At 32.3% G+C, this 19,049-nt stretch overlaps 1 protein-coding gene across 11 annotated transcripts in view; it reads left to right on the top strand.

Moving 5' to 3' along the window:
- Positions 1–1,736: 1,736 nt before the first annotated feature.
- Positions 1,737–19,049, top strand: part of LOC143237380 (mitogen-activated protein kinase 1-like) — a 29,710-nt gene continuing 12,397 nt past the window's right edge. For 4 of the 11 annotated variants that reach the window (XR_013020045.1, XR_013020043.1, XR_013020044.1 and 1 more), the window contains exons 1-8: positions 2,000–2,163; positions 2,339–2,530; positions 4,438–4,564; positions 10,909–10,964; positions 11,242–11,431; positions 12,345–12,477; positions 13,575–13,646; positions 15,676–15,755. Coding sequence is in view for 7 of the 11 variants with exons in the window: in XM_076476573.1 (XP_076332688.1) it covers positions 2,412–2,530; positions 4,438–4,564; positions 10,909–10,964; positions 11,242–11,431; positions 12,345–12,477; positions 13,575–13,646; positions 15,676–15,755 (777 nt within the window). In the remaining 4 variants the exon portion in view is untranslated. Of the gene's footprint in view, positions 1,921–1,990; positions 2,164–2,338; positions 2,531–4,437; positions 4,565–10,908; positions 10,965–11,241; positions 11,432–12,344; positions 12,478–13,574; positions 13,647–15,675; positions 15,756–19,049 lie in introns of those variants that run through there. The other 7 variants (XR_013020046.1, XM_076476576.1, XM_076476575.1 and 4 more) reach the window with 6 other exon arrangements.

Here is a 19,049-nt window from a genome sequence, read left to right as displayed (position 1 = left end):
AATCATCATTAAATGACTTAATTTTATATTTTATGATTAAGTATGATTCACTATTAAGTGGTCGTGTTATCCATGTGACTTGTGCATGCTCCTGGGAACAAAGGAAACTTGTATTGACTTCCAATCAAAACAAAAAGCGAAGTTAATAAACTTTTCTTGTGTTTCTACTTATAAAGGTTAGAATGCGTCGTTTCAACAGCAAGGGTAGTCAAATGATATTTCGTATTTTCAGCCATAATTCCAAAATTACTTGCTCCTTGGCTATAGCACAAATTTAAAGTTCATTTGTTTTTAATTTCATTTGTCAGCTTGAGAACAAGTCTGGAGTAAAGGAAGGGAAAATGTGATATAAAAGCATATCAGATATTTTTCTATCTGCTTGTAACAATATAGAAATATTCAAAATTTCTCATTTAGTTAGTTTCTATCTAGTTTTTGAATAAACATGAGATCCAGAAAATATAAGCGGGGCGCTAGACTCGTAATATAAGGGTCGCGGGTTCAAATGCCTGTCACACCAATCATGCTCGCCCTTTCAGCCGCAGAGGCATCATAAAGTTATGGCCAATCCTACTATTCGATGGTAAAGGAGTAGCCAAAGAGTTGGCGGTAAGTAGTATGACTAGCTGTTTTCTCTCTAGTCTTACACTGATAAATTTGGGACGGCTATCGCAGAGAGTCCTCATGTAACTTTGCGCAAAATTAAAAAACAAATGTTTGTGCGAGGATAATTTCTCCTGAAAATAGCATATATATGTCCATTATAAAGTGCGATTAATTCTTTATAATTAGTTAAGTGTTTGTTTTTACGGATGTCACGTTAATGAGCAATTTTTGCTTGAAATTCTACTTGATTTCTGTTTCAAATATAAATCATGTTCTTTTCTGATTTTTTGGAATCCATTATACTAATCTCTTTGATATATTTCATAATAAATGCTCCTACCAAAGTCATGCCAAATTTATTATCACGATAAATATGAAAATTAAAGATTTCATTTCATTATATCTTGATCCTTTAAAGCAAATTTTCTCAACCTTTTCCAATATAATTCATCCCTGTAATTTTTCCATAACAGCTCACTCACATTAGTTCGAAAAAGAGACAAAAAGTCCAAAGTTAAAATGTAAAATTCTTAATTATGACTTAAATATACATTAAACTACAACTAGAACGAATACAAAATGAAATAAACATATTTATCAAACTAAAATTAGATTAATAATAATACTGACTTTCCCTCTTAAATATATTGTGTAAGACAAATCATTCTCCATGCCATATTCACCTCATTATTTTCATTTACCCTGATTCTTATTTCATTAGCTTCTGAGTGAATCATCCACCCAGTTGAGAAGCATAATCAAAAACTGCTTTTGTTAATAATCACCAGACTGGTGTTGTATAAAATATTAATAAACAATAGATATAGTAAAAGAAACAAAAGGTTTTGTTTGTTTGTTTTGAATTTCGCACAAAGCTACTCGAGGGCTATCTGTGCTAGCCGTTCCTAATTTTGCAGTGTAAGACTAGAGGGAAGGCAGGTAGTCATCACCCACCGCCAACTCTTGGGCTACTCTTTTACCAACGAATAGTGGGATTGACCGTAACATTATACGCCCTCACGGCTGGGAGGGCGAGCATGTTTGGCGCGACTCGGGCGCGAACCCGCGACCCTCAGATTACGAAGCGCACGCCTTAACGCGCTAGGCCATGCCAGGCGCAAACAAAAGGTAAAACGTTAGTTTTCGACAGTTAGGTTTGTGTTCTTGAGGAATATTCTGTCGGTGGCTCACGGTATGCTTGAAGCTTTTAACACAAAAAAAATCGAGGTTTGATGACCACAGTGGAAAAAGTTCAGATATCCCCCTTCGCGTTAAACCACATACAAAGAAAAATATTCAAGTATAAAAACTGCGGTGAGAGAGCAATACTGTTTTAATATTATAAGCTTTTAATGTGATGTTCTAACTTTTTGTACTAGTACGTGTTTCTTTTAATTATGTTGAACACGGTTGCAACAACCTATCTTGATGGCTGAATCACACCCACCCAGGCGATTAGACACTGTAACAATAATTAACAGAAATGACTTAAAAGATACATTCTACTTTTCTCTCAATGGCTCCTTAATTAAGTGAGATCCAGTTGTGCCACTATTTGTAAGTGATAGATAATATAAGTGTCAAACAATTCCAATATATCATGAATAATAATAACTGAAAGTTCGTCAGTATTTCTGATTCTTGAAATATTATATGAAGTTAAACGTTCTCCTTGTAGCTTATAGTCAATTCCTATCTGGATTTTCTACTTTTTTATTACATATTTATTTAGTTTCTAAACAGAAGTCCCATGTTCTGGAAAACGTTATTTATTGACTCGAAAAGTCAACTTCACGCCGTTTACAATGGCGGCTGAAACGGATGGACGAACGATGAGTGAGACAGTTAAAGGTCAAATTTTTGAAGTTGGTCCGCGCTATACAGAATTAGTATACATTGGAGAAGGAGCATATGGAATGGTTGTGTATGTAGATTGTGTTTTCTTTTTGTTTCAAAGAACCTCATAATTCCGATTTAATTTATCTATCTTGGTTTTGACTCTTGATTATGATTCCAGCGCATTCGGGTCGTAGGCTTTGGTTACTTCTGAAAATTTCTAATTAAAGTTAAACTTATTTGACTCATTTGTATTAAATTATTATTAATTTTAAATTTTAAAGTGAAGGCGGTTGTTTCATTGTAAGTTTCGTTGTTGGTTTTATGTTGCTCATTTCTGATGTAATGTTAGTAATCCAGGAAAAATTGTGTTGGTATGTTCACGATTAGGCTTTGTAAACTATTACTAGTTAAATGCTGAAAAACTAGACAATGTTTTATTTTCAGTACATCTCCTAGGCTTTGAAATAATTGTATTTGATAATAAGAATAATGTAGCGATGACTGAAGAACGTAATTTTACATATAGCCCATTATGATGTCGATATTTATCAGTTGAACAAGTATATCGCAAAGTAAAACAAAATCCACATCATGAAACATTGTGTTTGATAATTCGAATAACCTCCAGTTATTCAACTGCATATGGTAAACATATTTAAGACTACTTTTAACTCTAGTTGTACCATCTTATCTCTTTTGTAATGACTCAAGTTTGACATAAGTTTAATTATAAATGAATATCATGTTTTTGGTATATTTACACAGCCTATCCTTTCATAAAAATATCAGTGATAATATACATGTTCTAGATCACTAAGTAATTTGTCAGTGTGTAAAGTTAAATGAGAAAAAAACATAGGGTTGCATGATGATTGTTGTATTAAAGAAAAGTCAAAAGAAAATATGTACAGATATTATATTTACAATATAAATTTTGTATCTTGTATTAATTTTAATATTGTTTCTAGTTGTATGAAGATATGTTAAGGTCTTATATTTTGCTTGTGAAAGAGTAGTAAGAAGTGATCGTTTTTTAAGTTTTCAAGATAGTCTGAAGGATTTATTGGTTAAAGGCCTTTGTTTTTTCCTGCTGTATTCTGAAAATGATAGGATGAGAGGACACAATTTTCATTTTTTGTAAAATACAGATTAAATTCTATTAAAAAGTTTTCTTTTTTAACATGGTGGTTGGTTTGTGGAATGAGATTGCCACTTCATAAGTAAAGAGAGGAATTGATATTTTGTGAAAAATTAAGATTGATATAAAGTTGTACATTACTTAAAGGTGAGTGTTTAAAAACAGTTTGGAAATGGGCCATTTGTAATTTATAGATTATGTTAATTCAAACTTCTTTTCAAGTGCAAGCTACCTATTCTGGTGCTAATATCATCTTCTGATGGTATCTTTCTATATTTCACTTGTTTCAGTCTTTACACTTTACATGCACAAGCTAGCACTATATTCTAACTTACAAAAATAAAATTGCTTGTTTTTCTATTTTGCATTTTTTTTAGTCGTTTATTACTTTGTAATTTCCAAAAGTGTTTTCAATATTGTTATGATTTAACTTTATTTATTATAGTTATACATATATGCTATTATTATTGTATATTTTAATAATTAAGATAGTTTAGTGAAAATGAATAAGAAAAGTGAAGATTTAGTTGCAATTCTCTGAGTTCTTGGAGTGATCACACTGTAAAACAAACTTACTATTTGATGTCTCTTGTAAATTACATTATTAGTATTTTTCTTATGATTAATTATTTAATTAATATAATATAATATAACCATATTATAAGTAATATAACCATATGTGAATGTTAGTTATAATGATTGTAACAGTTGCATATTACTCTTAAATATATATCTATATTTGTTAACAGTAAGAAAATGAAGAATTTTCTTATTAGACATATGAAAAAAAAAGGATTTAATAATCAAATTTAAGTGCTTTTTTAATTAAAAATAGTTGACCTGAATCTTTACAGGTCAGCAATTGATAATGTAACAAAGACCAGGATGGCTATCAAGAAGATTTCTCCCTTTGAACACCAGACTTATTGCCAGAGAACATTAAGAGAGATTAAGATCCTCACAAGGTTCAAACATGAGAATGTAAGTTTTAGAACAATAAGAAATATTAAAATCCTGAGAAAGTTTTAAGGTGAGATTGCTAGTTCAAGTTTGTGATTATTAATTATTATTGTTATCCCTTTACTAAAGTTATATGAATTTTCAAGCTTCTTTTTTTTTATTAATTCTTTTGTTCATTATTTAAACAAAAGTACTGTTAGCATGTTTGATATGCTTTAACATTTCATACTAAATGTTTCAAAAGATTAGATCCAGGGTTTTTCTCCAGCAGAAATAGTCTCAGCTTTAGGGATTTCTTTCATACTAGATAGTTGAAGTTTTAGATAATTGAAACTGTTGTATTGAGAAGTACTAATCGTAGCATTTTTTTAAGTATACACAAATCTCTGGAATGTATTTCTACATGACTTTCAGAAGCGAATGAATGTAAGGAAACTGTATTTCTAGTTTATTCTCACACTGTATGATTAGTAAAGTAATTAATAATTGTTCACAGAAATTCAAAACTGTTTTGATTATGTACAGTGCTTTAATATTTTATTTTAAGAATGTTTGTAACTGGTTATCACAATAAAAGAATGAATGATCTCAGAAAGAAATACTGAAGAGAGTAAAGGGAGTTGAGGAAACTACAATTATGGAGAAGTATGCTAGGTCATTTATATAAAGACTTTAATCATTGTTGGGCTCAAAACAGGGATAAGAGTTGACAGAACAAAACTATAGAGATGATCTGATGGGTTCAGACAAAGTTATCATGTTTTTTTTCCACCTTCTAAACACTGCTGAAGACATTTTCATATCAGCATGTCAATCTATGCACCCCACCAATTTTGTGTCACTGTTAAACATGTACATAACTTGTGACTACTATCCACCAATAGTATTGGGCTGCCTGTATTGGGACAATTAGCTCCTTCTGCTATTCCCTCTCAATCCTCACTTTCTTGGTTGGCAAAGCATTGTTTAGACGTTTAACGAGTTTTTGTTCGTGGTTTTAGTTTAAGATTGTGTTTCTTTGCCATTTCAAATTTTCCCAGCAGTTTTATTTTGTGTTTTGTTTCTGGTGTTTTGACAATTTATTTTTGCATTTGTTTTTTTGGTACCAAATTATTGGAGGTCTTAGTATAACTTTGTGATTCAATCTATTGACTCCCAAAATTTTTGTTACAATTGAAAACACTACTGGTATGACATACTAGGTACTGGATTTGATTTTATCTGCAGAAGAGTTACAGGTCTTAATTTACAGGGAGCAAGATTCATATGTTAAGTTGGCATTTTCTTTTTATTTTCAACTTGACAATGTTTTTGAAGAATAATACAATCAAGGAGAAAACTATTTGGATTTTCCGGTACTTATTTCAGTCTGTTGCACTCTACACTTCTCCTGGAGCTTTCTCTCCCCCCCCCCTTTCTTTTTTTTTTACAGCTAATCAGGTTGTCAGTTGACACATATTTTGGTTTTGCTGTACATTCGAGATGTAGGTAGTTTTCCCAGTTTTCATTTTCCTGCTCCAGTTGTCATGCTGCCATGTCATTGTTTTTGGTACAGATTTGTTCTTATCCTTTTTTCTTCATATTGGTTCCAGTTCTCCCAGTGGTTTTGTGGTAAGTTTTTTCATATGTGGTGGATATATCCATGGTAGGCATGGCTAAAATACCCTTTGTGATGTTTTGCCTTTCTTTACACACATGAGATTTAAGTATTTCACATCATCAGTGCTTGAATTTTGTTTTGCACATTTGTTAATATTATGTATCTTGTAGACTTGGTATGTTTCAAGGGTTTGTTTAGTTGATATTATTAAGTACTTTAACTAGGTATGTTTGGGTAGTTTGTAAGTTACATATCATTATTACTAGTCACATCTGATTCATTGTTCTAACTGACTCATTTCTTCTTGCTGTTGTTAAATATGTGCACTATAATCCTACTTTTCATCAGTGTGGGATGTAATTTTATTTCATTTGCTACCTTAATAATGTATGTTTCTTTCTCATTTCTAGGGCTGATGTTTATTTCATCTCATTTTTCTACATTTGTTACATTTTATGGTATACTCCAACAACTATACAGTGGTCACATATATCATCAAGTTAGGGTGAACCAGTTCCAGGTCTCTGTGCCTTGAGATCCTGGATCTCCTCTTTTGGGCTCAGTTTTCACAGTGTTGTCATAACCTGCCATGTTATTAGCACCCTGAATCTGTTTGCAGATCAGTTATCTCATTCAAACAGAATTCTCCACACAGAGTAGTCCCTTGATCCACAGATCTTTCGGTTGATGAGTTTCCAGCTGGAAATGCCCTATATCTGCTTTTGCCACCCACTGGTACAACAAATTATCTTCCTTTTTGTTTCATATTCCAGACCATCTAGTTTTGGAGGTTGATACATTCAATCGCAATTGGAGGGATCTTGACATCTATGCTTGCTCTCCTATTTTACTCTTTTCCAGAATTCTGTCTATAATCCAACCCACTCTATGTATAGTCTTACTAGTGGCTCTGTATTGGCCACTGCAACCATAGTTTTAGCTGCTCCAACCTTTAATTGTACAACCTTCTCTACCCTCAATTTCTTCTTCACCAACCTGTATTAGATGTTGGCCATCCATCCACTACACTCTATCTTCAAACATGGGTTTTTTGTCAGATCCATTGTTTCTCACCTTTGACTGATTCTACATATTGCATCTTTTCTTTCCTGTTCCATCAGAATTTCATCCATGTCCATGTAACAAATGTGATGGTCTATCTTCAGTCTTTGGTTTCTTTGATGTATTTGTTTTTTCCACCCTTACCTTTCTCATCTTTCCCCATTCTTCACTCGCTTGTTAGACAAAGACTTGTCCATTTTGACTCTTTCTAGTTTTCTGATGATCTTGTTGGGTACCTGCTGTTTCTTTTAGTTTTGTAGGTTTTTATCATTTCCCTCCTTTTCCACTCTTTTCAAGGCATATGTCCTCCATGTTCCTTTGATTTATCTGATTGGGATCTCATTATGCCCTTTTCCATCTTTTTTTTGAACCTCTATTTGCATGTTCTTTGTACCTTCTTTCCCTCAATACCTGTTTCCATTTCCTCCTTGCTTTAGACATTATTGATCCAATATTTATGCCACATTAATGTTACCCACATCCTCTTCTGTTCCTCTGAAGTCATCCTATATCCCGAACAGTTTTCCTCCTTCCATCTCCTTGGGATGCTTTTTCCAGGTGGACAACTGTCAGTTATAGCAGGACTAGCCTAAACAGGAACCTCCTTGTAATACTGAGTTGAGGATGAAATTGCCCTGTTCTTACGGTTGTGTGCAGTAGATGCCCCTCTTCTCATTAATTCTGATTACAAGAGGCTCTTTCCTTTCTTCTGTGGTTGAGTTTGGGGCACCTCATTTTTCTCATAATACTGACAACAGGATGTATTTACACTGTTCCTATAATTGAGCAAATGATCCATTTCCTTCTCGTAATTCTGGATACAGGATGTCTGTTCCTTACATTTACAGTCGGGTGAGATATTATTTCTACTCTAAAGGCTGGTTACAGATATTGTCTTGTTTTTATGATTGAGTGGGAGCAATGTCACAACCCTATAATGCTGGCTTCAGTTTGTTGTACTTCTTGTTTTTATGGTGGTTTGAGGAGTTTGTCTTGTTTTGGCCAACTGCAATCTTCCTCTTTGTAATTTTGGTCGTTTAATGTATGACACACTGTTCACTTACCATTGGGACTGATGAGGATATGTAACATGATGCACATGCTCTAGCCACTATGTTTATATTACACTATATTTGTTTTTGAATGTTTTGATTCTCTAGGATGAATTATAGAATCTCAACTGTCAGGTTAAGGTTGGGTATCTACATAGTTTATTCAGATACAAAGTGCATACAAATTGCACTTCTGTATATCCTTTCTTTTTCTGCCCATATCACATTAATTTCCTGCTTCAATGGCAAATAACATACCTGTTGCATGTATGGTGCAGTATCCAACATGTGTGCTTCTGTTTCATCTAGGAGCACACCCTTTTGTTCTGGGTGATCACTTTTCACTTGGTTTTAATGTTGAGCACCTGTAAAGACCTCTTCAATTTTACAGTATGTGAAAGGAGGTAAGACTGTATTAGGAGTTAATATTATCTTACACTGAAGATATATTAATGATAGGTATTTACCTCCTGTCACACACTTCCAACCCTTCATCTCCTCTGTCAGTGTTCTTCCTTTAGAGCCTGCCATTTCTCAAAAGTGAGAATTGAGCAAGAAAGTAGAGAGAGTTAGATGCAGTGATACAGGTAGAAAATAATCGCATGCTATGTACACATTCAGTAGTGGTGTACAATTGAAGGGGTGTATAGTCTGGTGTGTTAAATGGGAAAATTTTGTTCACCAGTGCTTAGAGGGAAGAAAGAATATCAGAAAAGCTTTGTTTGAGGGAGTTAAGTACCCCTCAGAAATACAATTTCAGTGTAAGAAAACATCAACTTTTAATAATAGTTTGATAGTTTTTAAATAATGTTTATATTAATATCAATATTTTTAAGTCTTGATTTTATAAGTCTTTCTTCTACACAGAAAAACCATAAGTAAAATGTTAGTGCAAATCAGTAAAAATATTTTAATATATCTGCTTCTTGTGTGGTATACGTATCTTAATACTTATCAAACACATTTAAAATTTATTTGTTTTGGAAATCCTCTGATGGGTCAGTGGTAAGTTTCTGGTTGTGTGGTGCTAATATCTGCAGTTTGATTTCTCATGATGAACAGTGTGTTGCTTTCTTAGCTTTCTGCTAAGAAAAACTACCACCACCATATGAATCATAAACACTTGAAGCTGTTTCTCAGATAGTTTTCATAACAGATGAAACCAGACTATGTTATTGGTAAAAAATATATATATATATATTTTTAAGATGAAAAGCTGATTAGATTTCTGCTATAAAATGTTTCATGCAATGGATTGTTGGTCAGCTAGAAGTGTATTATATATACTATACTTTCTGAATTTACAATATAACAGTTTGTTTTTTTACATACAAAATATAAGTCTTAAAGTTAGTTTGAAATATATCTTAATTACTCTGTATTGTAGTAATGTTTGTTAACAGAGATTGAAAAATATCATAATTAAGATACTAGTGAAAACTGAAATTAAATCATGTTTTTGGTGTTGAATAAAAATTCAGAACCTTCTGAATCAGTCAGTTTCACAGTAATAGGTTTCTGTAGGTTAGTAGTCATTTTGTGATTTAATAACTAATTTTTTACTTTCAGCATAAATGTTTTTCCTCTTTAACTTGTTATAGAAAAATGTATCAAAATTGTATTAAAACATTTATCTAATAAATTATCTTAAGTGCCAAATGAGCATAGTCATTGTGCATTTATTTTACATGTGCACAAAAAAATAAGTTATCTGTATGATAGTAAGATTTATTGCACTGTATTTAAAACTTGAAATATTCTTATGTGATTTATCATTCAGATTAGTTTCCAAGTTGTTTAAACATGAAACTTAAAATATTAAAGGTGTAAGCTATGCATACCAAATAAATACTTGATAGATAAGCAGAATAACGGTGTGCGAGGGATAATTGAATATTACAAGCAGAAGGCAGTGAAAGTGTTTTTGCTATCTACATTTAAATTGAAAACTATATATAAATAGTATTGATAATGTATACACAACATGTTACTAGCTCAACAACTGATATAGCTGTAATATTCACATGACTGAAGTATCAGTATACAGAGGAACAGAAATGAATTATAAATTGCTGTGATACTTTATTATTAGGAATACTTATGAAGATTTTTTTTCTACAAGTACATGAACTTAATCTTGTAATTTTCAATTTTGTGCCTGTTGAAATTAACCCTAGTTAACACTCCTACGAAAAGTGGGGCCTAATAGGCCCCAGAGCAACTTGAAAGGTTATTAATATTAGGCTAATAATTTTGTATTTAAATGAAATTGCCATTTAAATCCATTAATGAATGGATTAACGAGATTCCCACTGTCCCTATCTACTATCTAGCGAAACCACAGCCAGGGGAACGGGCTTGGAGAAATCAGGACTAGAAACGTCTTTTCGTAGGAGTGTTAAAAGTATTCTGTTGATGTTAAACTCTGAAGCAGGCAGTGAGATAAAAAAAATATTACTAAAGCAACATTGTAGTATTTGACTTTTACATCTTTGTAGATGTGTTGTTTCACACTGATCTATAATGTGCCATTATCACCAGAAAATAATGAACATGATTTTTTAATTTTAATGCATAGTAGTTTGTATTATAATTCTTTGTGCATGTTTTAAGGTTTCTTAACATTTAAATTATATATATTTATTCTACAGATCATCGATATCAAAGACATTCTTCGAGCCCCCTCCATAGAACTTATGAAAGATGTGTATCCTTAATGTTGAATAGCAATTATATGAAATAACATATAATCTATTCTATGAAAATTCAAAAAATTCTCTCATAGCATGTAACTAGTCAATTTTGGTGGAACCAAACTTTTGTCCTTGATTTTTCTCTAACAGTAGATGTTAAATAAAGAAAAATGATATAGGATTGATTACTTTAATGTACATTGTAGCAAAAATTAAATTTTTATAATTTTAAAAAAAATAATTGTTACCATTCCATGCCATAGTCTGTTACATTTACTATTATTTACATAGCTATATTGTTCAAACTCTGATGGAGACTGACCTGTACAAGCTACTGAAAACTCAGCGGTTAAGTAATGACCATATCTGTTACTTCCTGTATCAGATCTTGCGTGGGCTTAAATATATCCATTCAGCTAATGTACTCCATCGTGATCTAAAGCCTAGTAACCTTCTACTCAATGCTTCCTGTGACTTAAAGGTAAATAATTTTAAATTTTCTTCAAACAAGATTAAAATCTGGTAATATTCACATCTCATTGGCTTTATGTGACATAAAAGATAAATAAAATTCTAATTATTCTTCCACCAAGAGTTCAGTTTAATAATAATCTTCTCAATATTTTCCATGACTTAAATGTAAATAAAAATTTATTACTTATTCCATCAAAATTTAAACTTAGTTATGTGATTTTCATGATTATGAATAAAATTCTATTTATTCTTTCAACCAAAATTTAAACCTTGTAATCTCGGTACTTCTTATGACTTTAAGGTGTGTATTTATTTGTTCTTTATTTTGCCATCAAACCATAAGCCTTGTAATGAATGAAACATTAATTGCTCTTCAATAGTACATGTGATCTGTTCTACAACATGAGTAGTAAACAATATTTAATGTAGTACAAATGATTTCAGAGGAACTTGTAACAATTTTTTATTGTAAAAATAGGTTGGTAGTTGTATTTATTATATTATGTACACATAGTTTATAATGAACAAATATTATTTGCAAAATTCACTTTACCAATTTCAACAGTTTTTTTTCCTGTTTTTTTTTTTCACCTGTTTATTTTAAGTGCATAAAACTTGTATAAGTACTTTTATAGATTGTTGGGAATTACTCTAGAATTGTTACAACATTAGTTTTTCATGTAAGGCCCATATTTCCCTGTCTTGTTTTTCAAAGATGCCTATCTAAAAAATCTCCAAAGAAAAACAGAGATTTTAATGTCTGCTTTACTGTTGCGTGTTGTTATCTTTAAGTGATGCATACGTGAGAATATATTTTGATGTATCACATTTTGTGCTTCATTGTCCATCTGCAAGATGTGTACACTAAAACTAGGTGTGATAAGTGTAAATTATTGTACACACATTTTATCTCTCAACAGATTTGTGACTTTGGCCTGGCTCGTGTTGCTGATCCAGATCATGATCACACAGGATTTCTAACAGAGTATGTTGCCACCAGATGGTATCGTGCTCCAGAGATCATGCTAAATAGTAAAGGCTATACAAAGTCGAGTATCCTTTAGCATAAGGAATCTTTGTGTATTCAAAAGCTTTGTTGGAGTGGTTATGCATTTCAAGACATAAACGTTAGATTTGTGAATCTTAACATGAATGTATGATCGCATATATAATACTCATTATAATCATGATGAATATGATTACAAGTTCACATGTGAGTTGGATGTGGCCAAGTTGTTATCTGTTGGGACACTGAAATTTTATTGTTTGGTCATACAAGCATAATCCAATAGCTGCCAGAGAATATTCTTAAATAGTCTACTTCCCTCTAGTTTGTTAGTTTAGAATTAGGGATAAACATGCATAGATTATTTTGCCATGTAATAAATTACCTTAAGTGCTAATTAAGCACAATAATTGTGCAAATCTTTTACATATGTACAAAAAATTAAAAAGTTCTTTGATGGTATGATTCATTTGACTGGATTTAAATACTTTGAGTGAACATAATCAGTGATGTTGAGAAAACCCACTTGTAGAGAAATATATATGTAAAAACAGCTTGTTTGGGTTGAGTGAACATAATTTATGATTACACATCAATATAAACTGAAGTAGTTAGAAATATTTGATATTCCATTTGTTTTAGTAATTATCCAAAAAATAGGTAATAATTCCTATATCATTGTATAAGACTTTCTGGCATGCTCTTGGGCAGGATATGAATATGTAACCATTCATTTTAAATAAAACCAGATTCATTGCAATTTTGTTTAAAAACTGTTTAACTTGAACTCATTGAGATTGTTTGTGTATTTTATATATGTTGTGATTGTTTTGTATAATTTGTTTTGTCTAAATTTTTGTTTTCATTAAAGCTGAATTTAATGGAATTATCTTTAGACCAATTAGCTATTCCACCAATTATCTTAGAGAATAAGTTACTATTACCTTCTACACAGGTTAGTATTAAGCATTTAACACAAATCTTCTTTTCTTTAGCACTGTGATATACTTTGTGCAACACCTAATATTGTGCTGTTCTAGTGCAAATGTACATATTATATATGTTTGTTGATAAATATCATGAAGTTTTTTTACATCCATAATCAAATATAATGCTGGTTTTACTCCTTAATATATAAATTTAGTTGATATATGGGCTGTTGGATGCATCCTTGCTGAAATGATATCTAATAAAGCTATTTTTCCAGGGAAACATTGTAAGTTTAACTTCAGATTATTAATTAAAATATTATTATTATCATATATTTTTAAAAGTTTGTATTATGCTTTCAGCTGTATGGTTAATATGTCTTGCTAAGGAAAATGCTAACTGCTGGAAATACGTTTATTGTAATTAAATATCATAGTGTTATATACATTTGTTGTACTGAGGTATTTTAATGTTACATCTCTCAGTATTGGTAGGAAGGATAAATACACTAGCTGTCAAACACAACAAAATGAGTAAAATTGTTTTTTAATACATAGTAATTGTTAATGAAAACTTAAAATTGGCCTACTTAAACCACTGGTTCATTTTTTCCTGCTATGAATGGTTTTTCAGTACTTCCACAGTACTTTTTTTACAATAGCACTTAGCTTTATGTTTGATAATTTCATAGCAAATGTGTGAAACATCTGAATTCTTAACAGTATGCAGGCTTTCTAGTACATCATATCTTCATGCTTTTTGGGGCTCCCCATTTTTCTGTTATTTTAAGGGAAAATTCCTATATTTCCCAGCTTTTTTAAACTAAATTTTTATTTAGCTCAACTTGAAATAGAAAATTGTTACCAAAAAAAGTTTTATTTTGAGCATAGTATATCTGCTCCCATTATTAACTTAAGACAGCCAAATGTATCAGAATCTGTTGGTTTACACAAATATTGTCTCTTTGGTGGTATCAAAAAGAGATTCTTTCATTCACAAGATGAGTAAATTGTCTTCTCTGTTTTCTGGTAAGTGGTTTTAGAGTGAACATAACCTCCATCCAAGTGAAGAATAAGTAAAGAATGTTTCTTTAGCTCAGTATATTTTTGAGTTTTCAAGTTCAAGCACATGCACCAGCTTTTGTGAAATTAGACTTTTTGTAATGGCTACCATTTACAAGTGTTAGCTGCACATTATTTTATTTTCATGTGGGACATTATGCATGTCTCTGTTAGTCATATGCTGAAATAGCTATATTCTGATCATCTTAATAGGTATTATTAATTTTATGCGAATTTAACATACATGTGCTTGGTGTTGTATTGCATGTGCAGTTTGTCCTTGTGGTAGTGATGCTTGAGGTAGAATATTTAACAAGTTTATGTATTCAAAATAATGTAGAAGACTGAAATATATAAAAGAAGTACAGTTCCAGTTGGTTAATGTGTGTGAACAATAATGGTCATGAACTTTCATGTTTGTGTCAGGCATTGCCAAATAACCAATTTAAGTATTTTTGTAGTACTTGTCCAAAGGCAAAAGTTTGTGATAACTGTAGCAAACAGCATCTTTTGAAATATGCACAGGGAGATAAATGCAAAAGAACTGGGTAAAGTAAAATTTAGTTCTAATCAACAAAAAAAGAGAGAATAATCTAGCAGGATTGCACTTTCAGTCATCAATACTGCACTTTCTTCTAGTACTTGCTCATCTAATACAGTGATTCTTCTATGTTATTTCAAAATCTTGGTCTAAATTACCCCTAATTTCACTATAGAAGTCCTTACTTTTCCTGAGGGGGTTGTTGGAAGGTTTGATTATACAGTTAAAAGTATTATTAAAATTTATCAAGATACATAGTAATAACAAACTGAGCTGAAAAAATAACCACTGTGATAAAGTCACTTAAAAGTAAAAGTAGATCCAGCTTTTCTTTCTGTAAAGAGCAGAAGTGATGATGTTTTAAGAAGTGATCAGAAATGTCCTTCTCAAGTAGTCAGGTGCTAATCTCCTGTAAGGATAAAAAAACTTTATTGGAAACATTTGTGTAGATAGGCTTTACCACAGTGGTATAAGATTATATGTTTTTTTAGCACTTCAGTATTTTATTTAAGAGGTACTTGGTGACAAATTTATAATATCAGTATCTGCTAGCATTTGTGGTTGTGTTACAAATCTTTTCTGTTTTGTTGTGTTTGGTATTAGAATTTTAAGATCCATTTTAAGTGGTTTTTGATAATGTACTTTCACTTTCCACATTAATGTACATATAAACATAGCTCATCTAGTTGATCAATATGATCTTTCCATTTTAGACTTAGATCAATTAAACCTAATCCTTGGGATTCTTGGTTCTCCATCTCAAGAAGACTTTAATTGTATAATCAACGAAAAGGTAACAAAGCTGCTTGTTTTGGGAAAAAAAAATGTTTCATGTTATTGAAAACATATTTGTTTTTTACTGCACAAAATGTATAATTTTGCAGACACATTACTCTAATCCTACCCCCAATAGGAATTACTAAAAATATCAATATTTTAAAAAAGTAATTTGTTTTGTAGGTATATTTAATAATTAATTTTTTTCAAAGTTGAAGTAAATCTTGGAGTTTAACTTTTGTAGTGCTAATTGAGGTAGGTGCGATTTAAGTAGAAAAAATATTAACTTCAACATTTTAATTAACAGCTTTTTCAAGAGCATTTTATGCAAGCTTTAAACCTAATTGACATCATTTTTAACTTAGATTGATTTAAAAAAATCAGAATATTTGTGAGGCAGTTGTAATGCAATATATGATTATTAGGCATTATATTGTTGTTGTTCTCTTTTAGAAAATGTAATTATATAATAAAGACCACACTCTATTCAGAATGCTTTCTTTGTTGGTAACACTTGACTTTCTGTTAGTAATGTTCAAATTGGAACAGTGGTTTGTTTCATGTGGAAATCCGAAGTTCAAATTCTATCGAAGTGAAAGTACACAATGACATGTTACCTTATGGATTTTAATTATTTGTTGCTGTTCAGTTACAAAGACTTGTTGTCACAGTTATTATAGTGCTCCACTATTATGTGGAAGTTCCAAGTTCAGTCCCAGTCAAGTCAGGATTTTGTTGGTTTAATATATTTTTTATGTATTTATCATCATATTTACAACAAGCTCTTTGAATATTTCTAAAAATAGAAATACAATTATAAATTAAAGAGGGATGATATCATATTACATAATAAAAATGAGTGACACTATGTGTCAAAAACAAATGTCTTCAATGTAACAGATGGTTCTACAATACATTATTATTGATATTTTTCACACTGGGTAAGAGATTTTTTTATATTTTTATTGAAAAGATTGTTAAAGAAAAATGTTCTCAATTTTTTTACTATAAAATTAAATGCTTTTGTCATCACAGTTAATGATTTGCAAGTTCAGACATTTAACAATGTGGGAAAATTTCTGAGAATCCATTTCTTCACACATTTCAAAATATAAAGATTTATCAAGAAAAACATGGGAAGAGAACATAAAAATATGCATAAGTAAAACCTGTATTCAAGGACAACATATAGTAGATGACTGAATTACATAAAGAAGTTGTTTTTGTGAAATATTAGAAAGAGGGTACACATTACCCATACATATATTGTTACAACAATATAATTCGTTTTTAAAAATCTCTTTTCAACACTGGTTCTTCTACTTATTTTCATGCACCTAATCAGTTCTTTACTGCTATTGATCTCTAAATTTTGCTCCCCTTCATTATTTTCTCATTTTTCACGGAGGGTTGACAATAATCCACGAGGCAATGATCATTTTCCTATAATCTTGAGAGAGACTGGCCATGGTCAATGCCACCGGACCCACATGCCCAGGTGGAAGCTGAATCAAGCAAACTGACCCTCTTTCACTGCTCTTGCAGAACTTGATCCTAACATTGTCAATAAGCCATCAATAGACGTCTGTGTGGTAGCAGTAACTGACTGTATTATACTGTATTCCTACTTATTACATTTTCCACTATATCCGCCTCCATGGTGGAATCCTGCCTGCCACATGGCGTGGAAGGGTCAAAAACAAGTCTGGGATGCTTTCCATAGATATTCCACACTCTCAAACCACATCGCTTTCCAGCGGGCCCGTGCACATGCTTGATGGGTAAAACGTCAAAGCCAGAAGGAATCTTGGATAAAGTTCACAACCAGCATATTTTCTACCACCAGTTCCAAAGTCATATGGGACAAGATTCAAAAGGTCAGTAGGCAATATAACTCTGTCCCTTTCTCTCGGTCTTGCTCTCTGATGGCCAGGAAGTGGCTGATACCCAGAGCATTGACAATACTCAAGGTGAAAGCTTTTGCCAGGTATCTGGCACCTCTGCTTCTTCTTCCACCTTCTTAGCCATCAAGACTTGGGCAGAGCAATCACCTCTTTCCTTTTGAGCTGATTGTCTCTATAACTATAATCATCCCTTTACACTGGTGATACTCAAATTGGCTTTTCATCGGTCTGGCTGTACATCCATTGGACCTGATGATATACACTATGATATGCTGTGCCATCTGTCTCCTGCTTCTCTTGCTATTCTTCTGATTATTTTTAACTGTATCTGGCAAGGAGAATGTTTTTCCTGATGCCTGTCGCCAGGCTATTGTCCTATCTTTCTCCAAGCCTGGGAAGGATCCCAAGATTCCTTCAAACTACCATCCAATTGGTTTGATGAGCTGTATCTGTAAGACCTTAGAGGGGATGGTTAATGCTCATCTTGTTTGGTTCCTTGAATCAAACAACCTCCTCTCGCCCACCCAATGTGGGTTCCGACAACAGCACTCCACCATGGAACCACCTGATTCCACTTGAAACATCAATCAGAGAAGTCTTTCTCAAACAACAACATCTTGTATCAATATTCTTTGACTTTGAGAAGGCTTATGATACAACATGAAGGTATGGCATTTTGTGAGACCTCCATATACATGGGTTACGTGGCCATTTGCCCATTTTTATTAAAAATTTTTAATAGAAAGAGATTTCGAGTTTGTGTGGGTTTCAACACTTTCCCGTTCCTATATATAGGAACTTGGAGTCCCTCAGGGCTATGTTCTGAGTGTCACACTTTTCAGTATAAAAATTAATGCCATCACTAAACAACTCCCTCTCATTGTTGCAAATGGGCTCAATGTTGACGACTTCCACATCTCATGTCAGTCATCGAACATGAGGTGTATTGAGTGGAAGCTACAGACTGCCTCAATTATTTACTGAAGTGGACCACAGCAAATGGCTTTAACTTCTCTCTCTTTCTCTAAAACCGTTTGCATGTACTTTTGCCTCTAATGGGGTATTCACCCTGATCCTGAACTCCGTATTGGTGAAGTTGTGCTGCCTGTGGTCCCTGAGACTAAGTTCTTGGGGCTTATATTTGACCGTAAGCTGACCTTTTATACCACACATCAAGCAGCTATGGTTCAAATGTACAAGAGCACTGAACATCCTCCATGTCCTCTCTTCCACCACTTTGGGAGCAGATCAACGTTCTATGTTAAAGATATATCGTGCTCTTATTTGATTGAAACTCAACTATGTATCACTGGTCTGTTGCTCTGCCAGATCATCAGCCTTAAAGATTCTGGATCCTATTCATTATAAAGGGCTTCAGCTCTGCACTGGGGCTTTCCACACCTCCC

Source organism: Tachypleus tridentatus, chromosome 13 (genome assembly GCF_004210375.1).
Source record: "Tachypleus tridentatus isolate NWPU-2018 chromosome 13, ASM421037v1, whole genome shotgun sequence".
Classification (NCBI taxonomy): Eukaryota; Metazoa; Arthropoda; class Merostomata; order Xiphosura; family Limulidae; genus Tachypleus; species Tachypleus tridentatus.
This window is presented reverse-complemented; position numbering and strand designations above follow the sequence as displayed.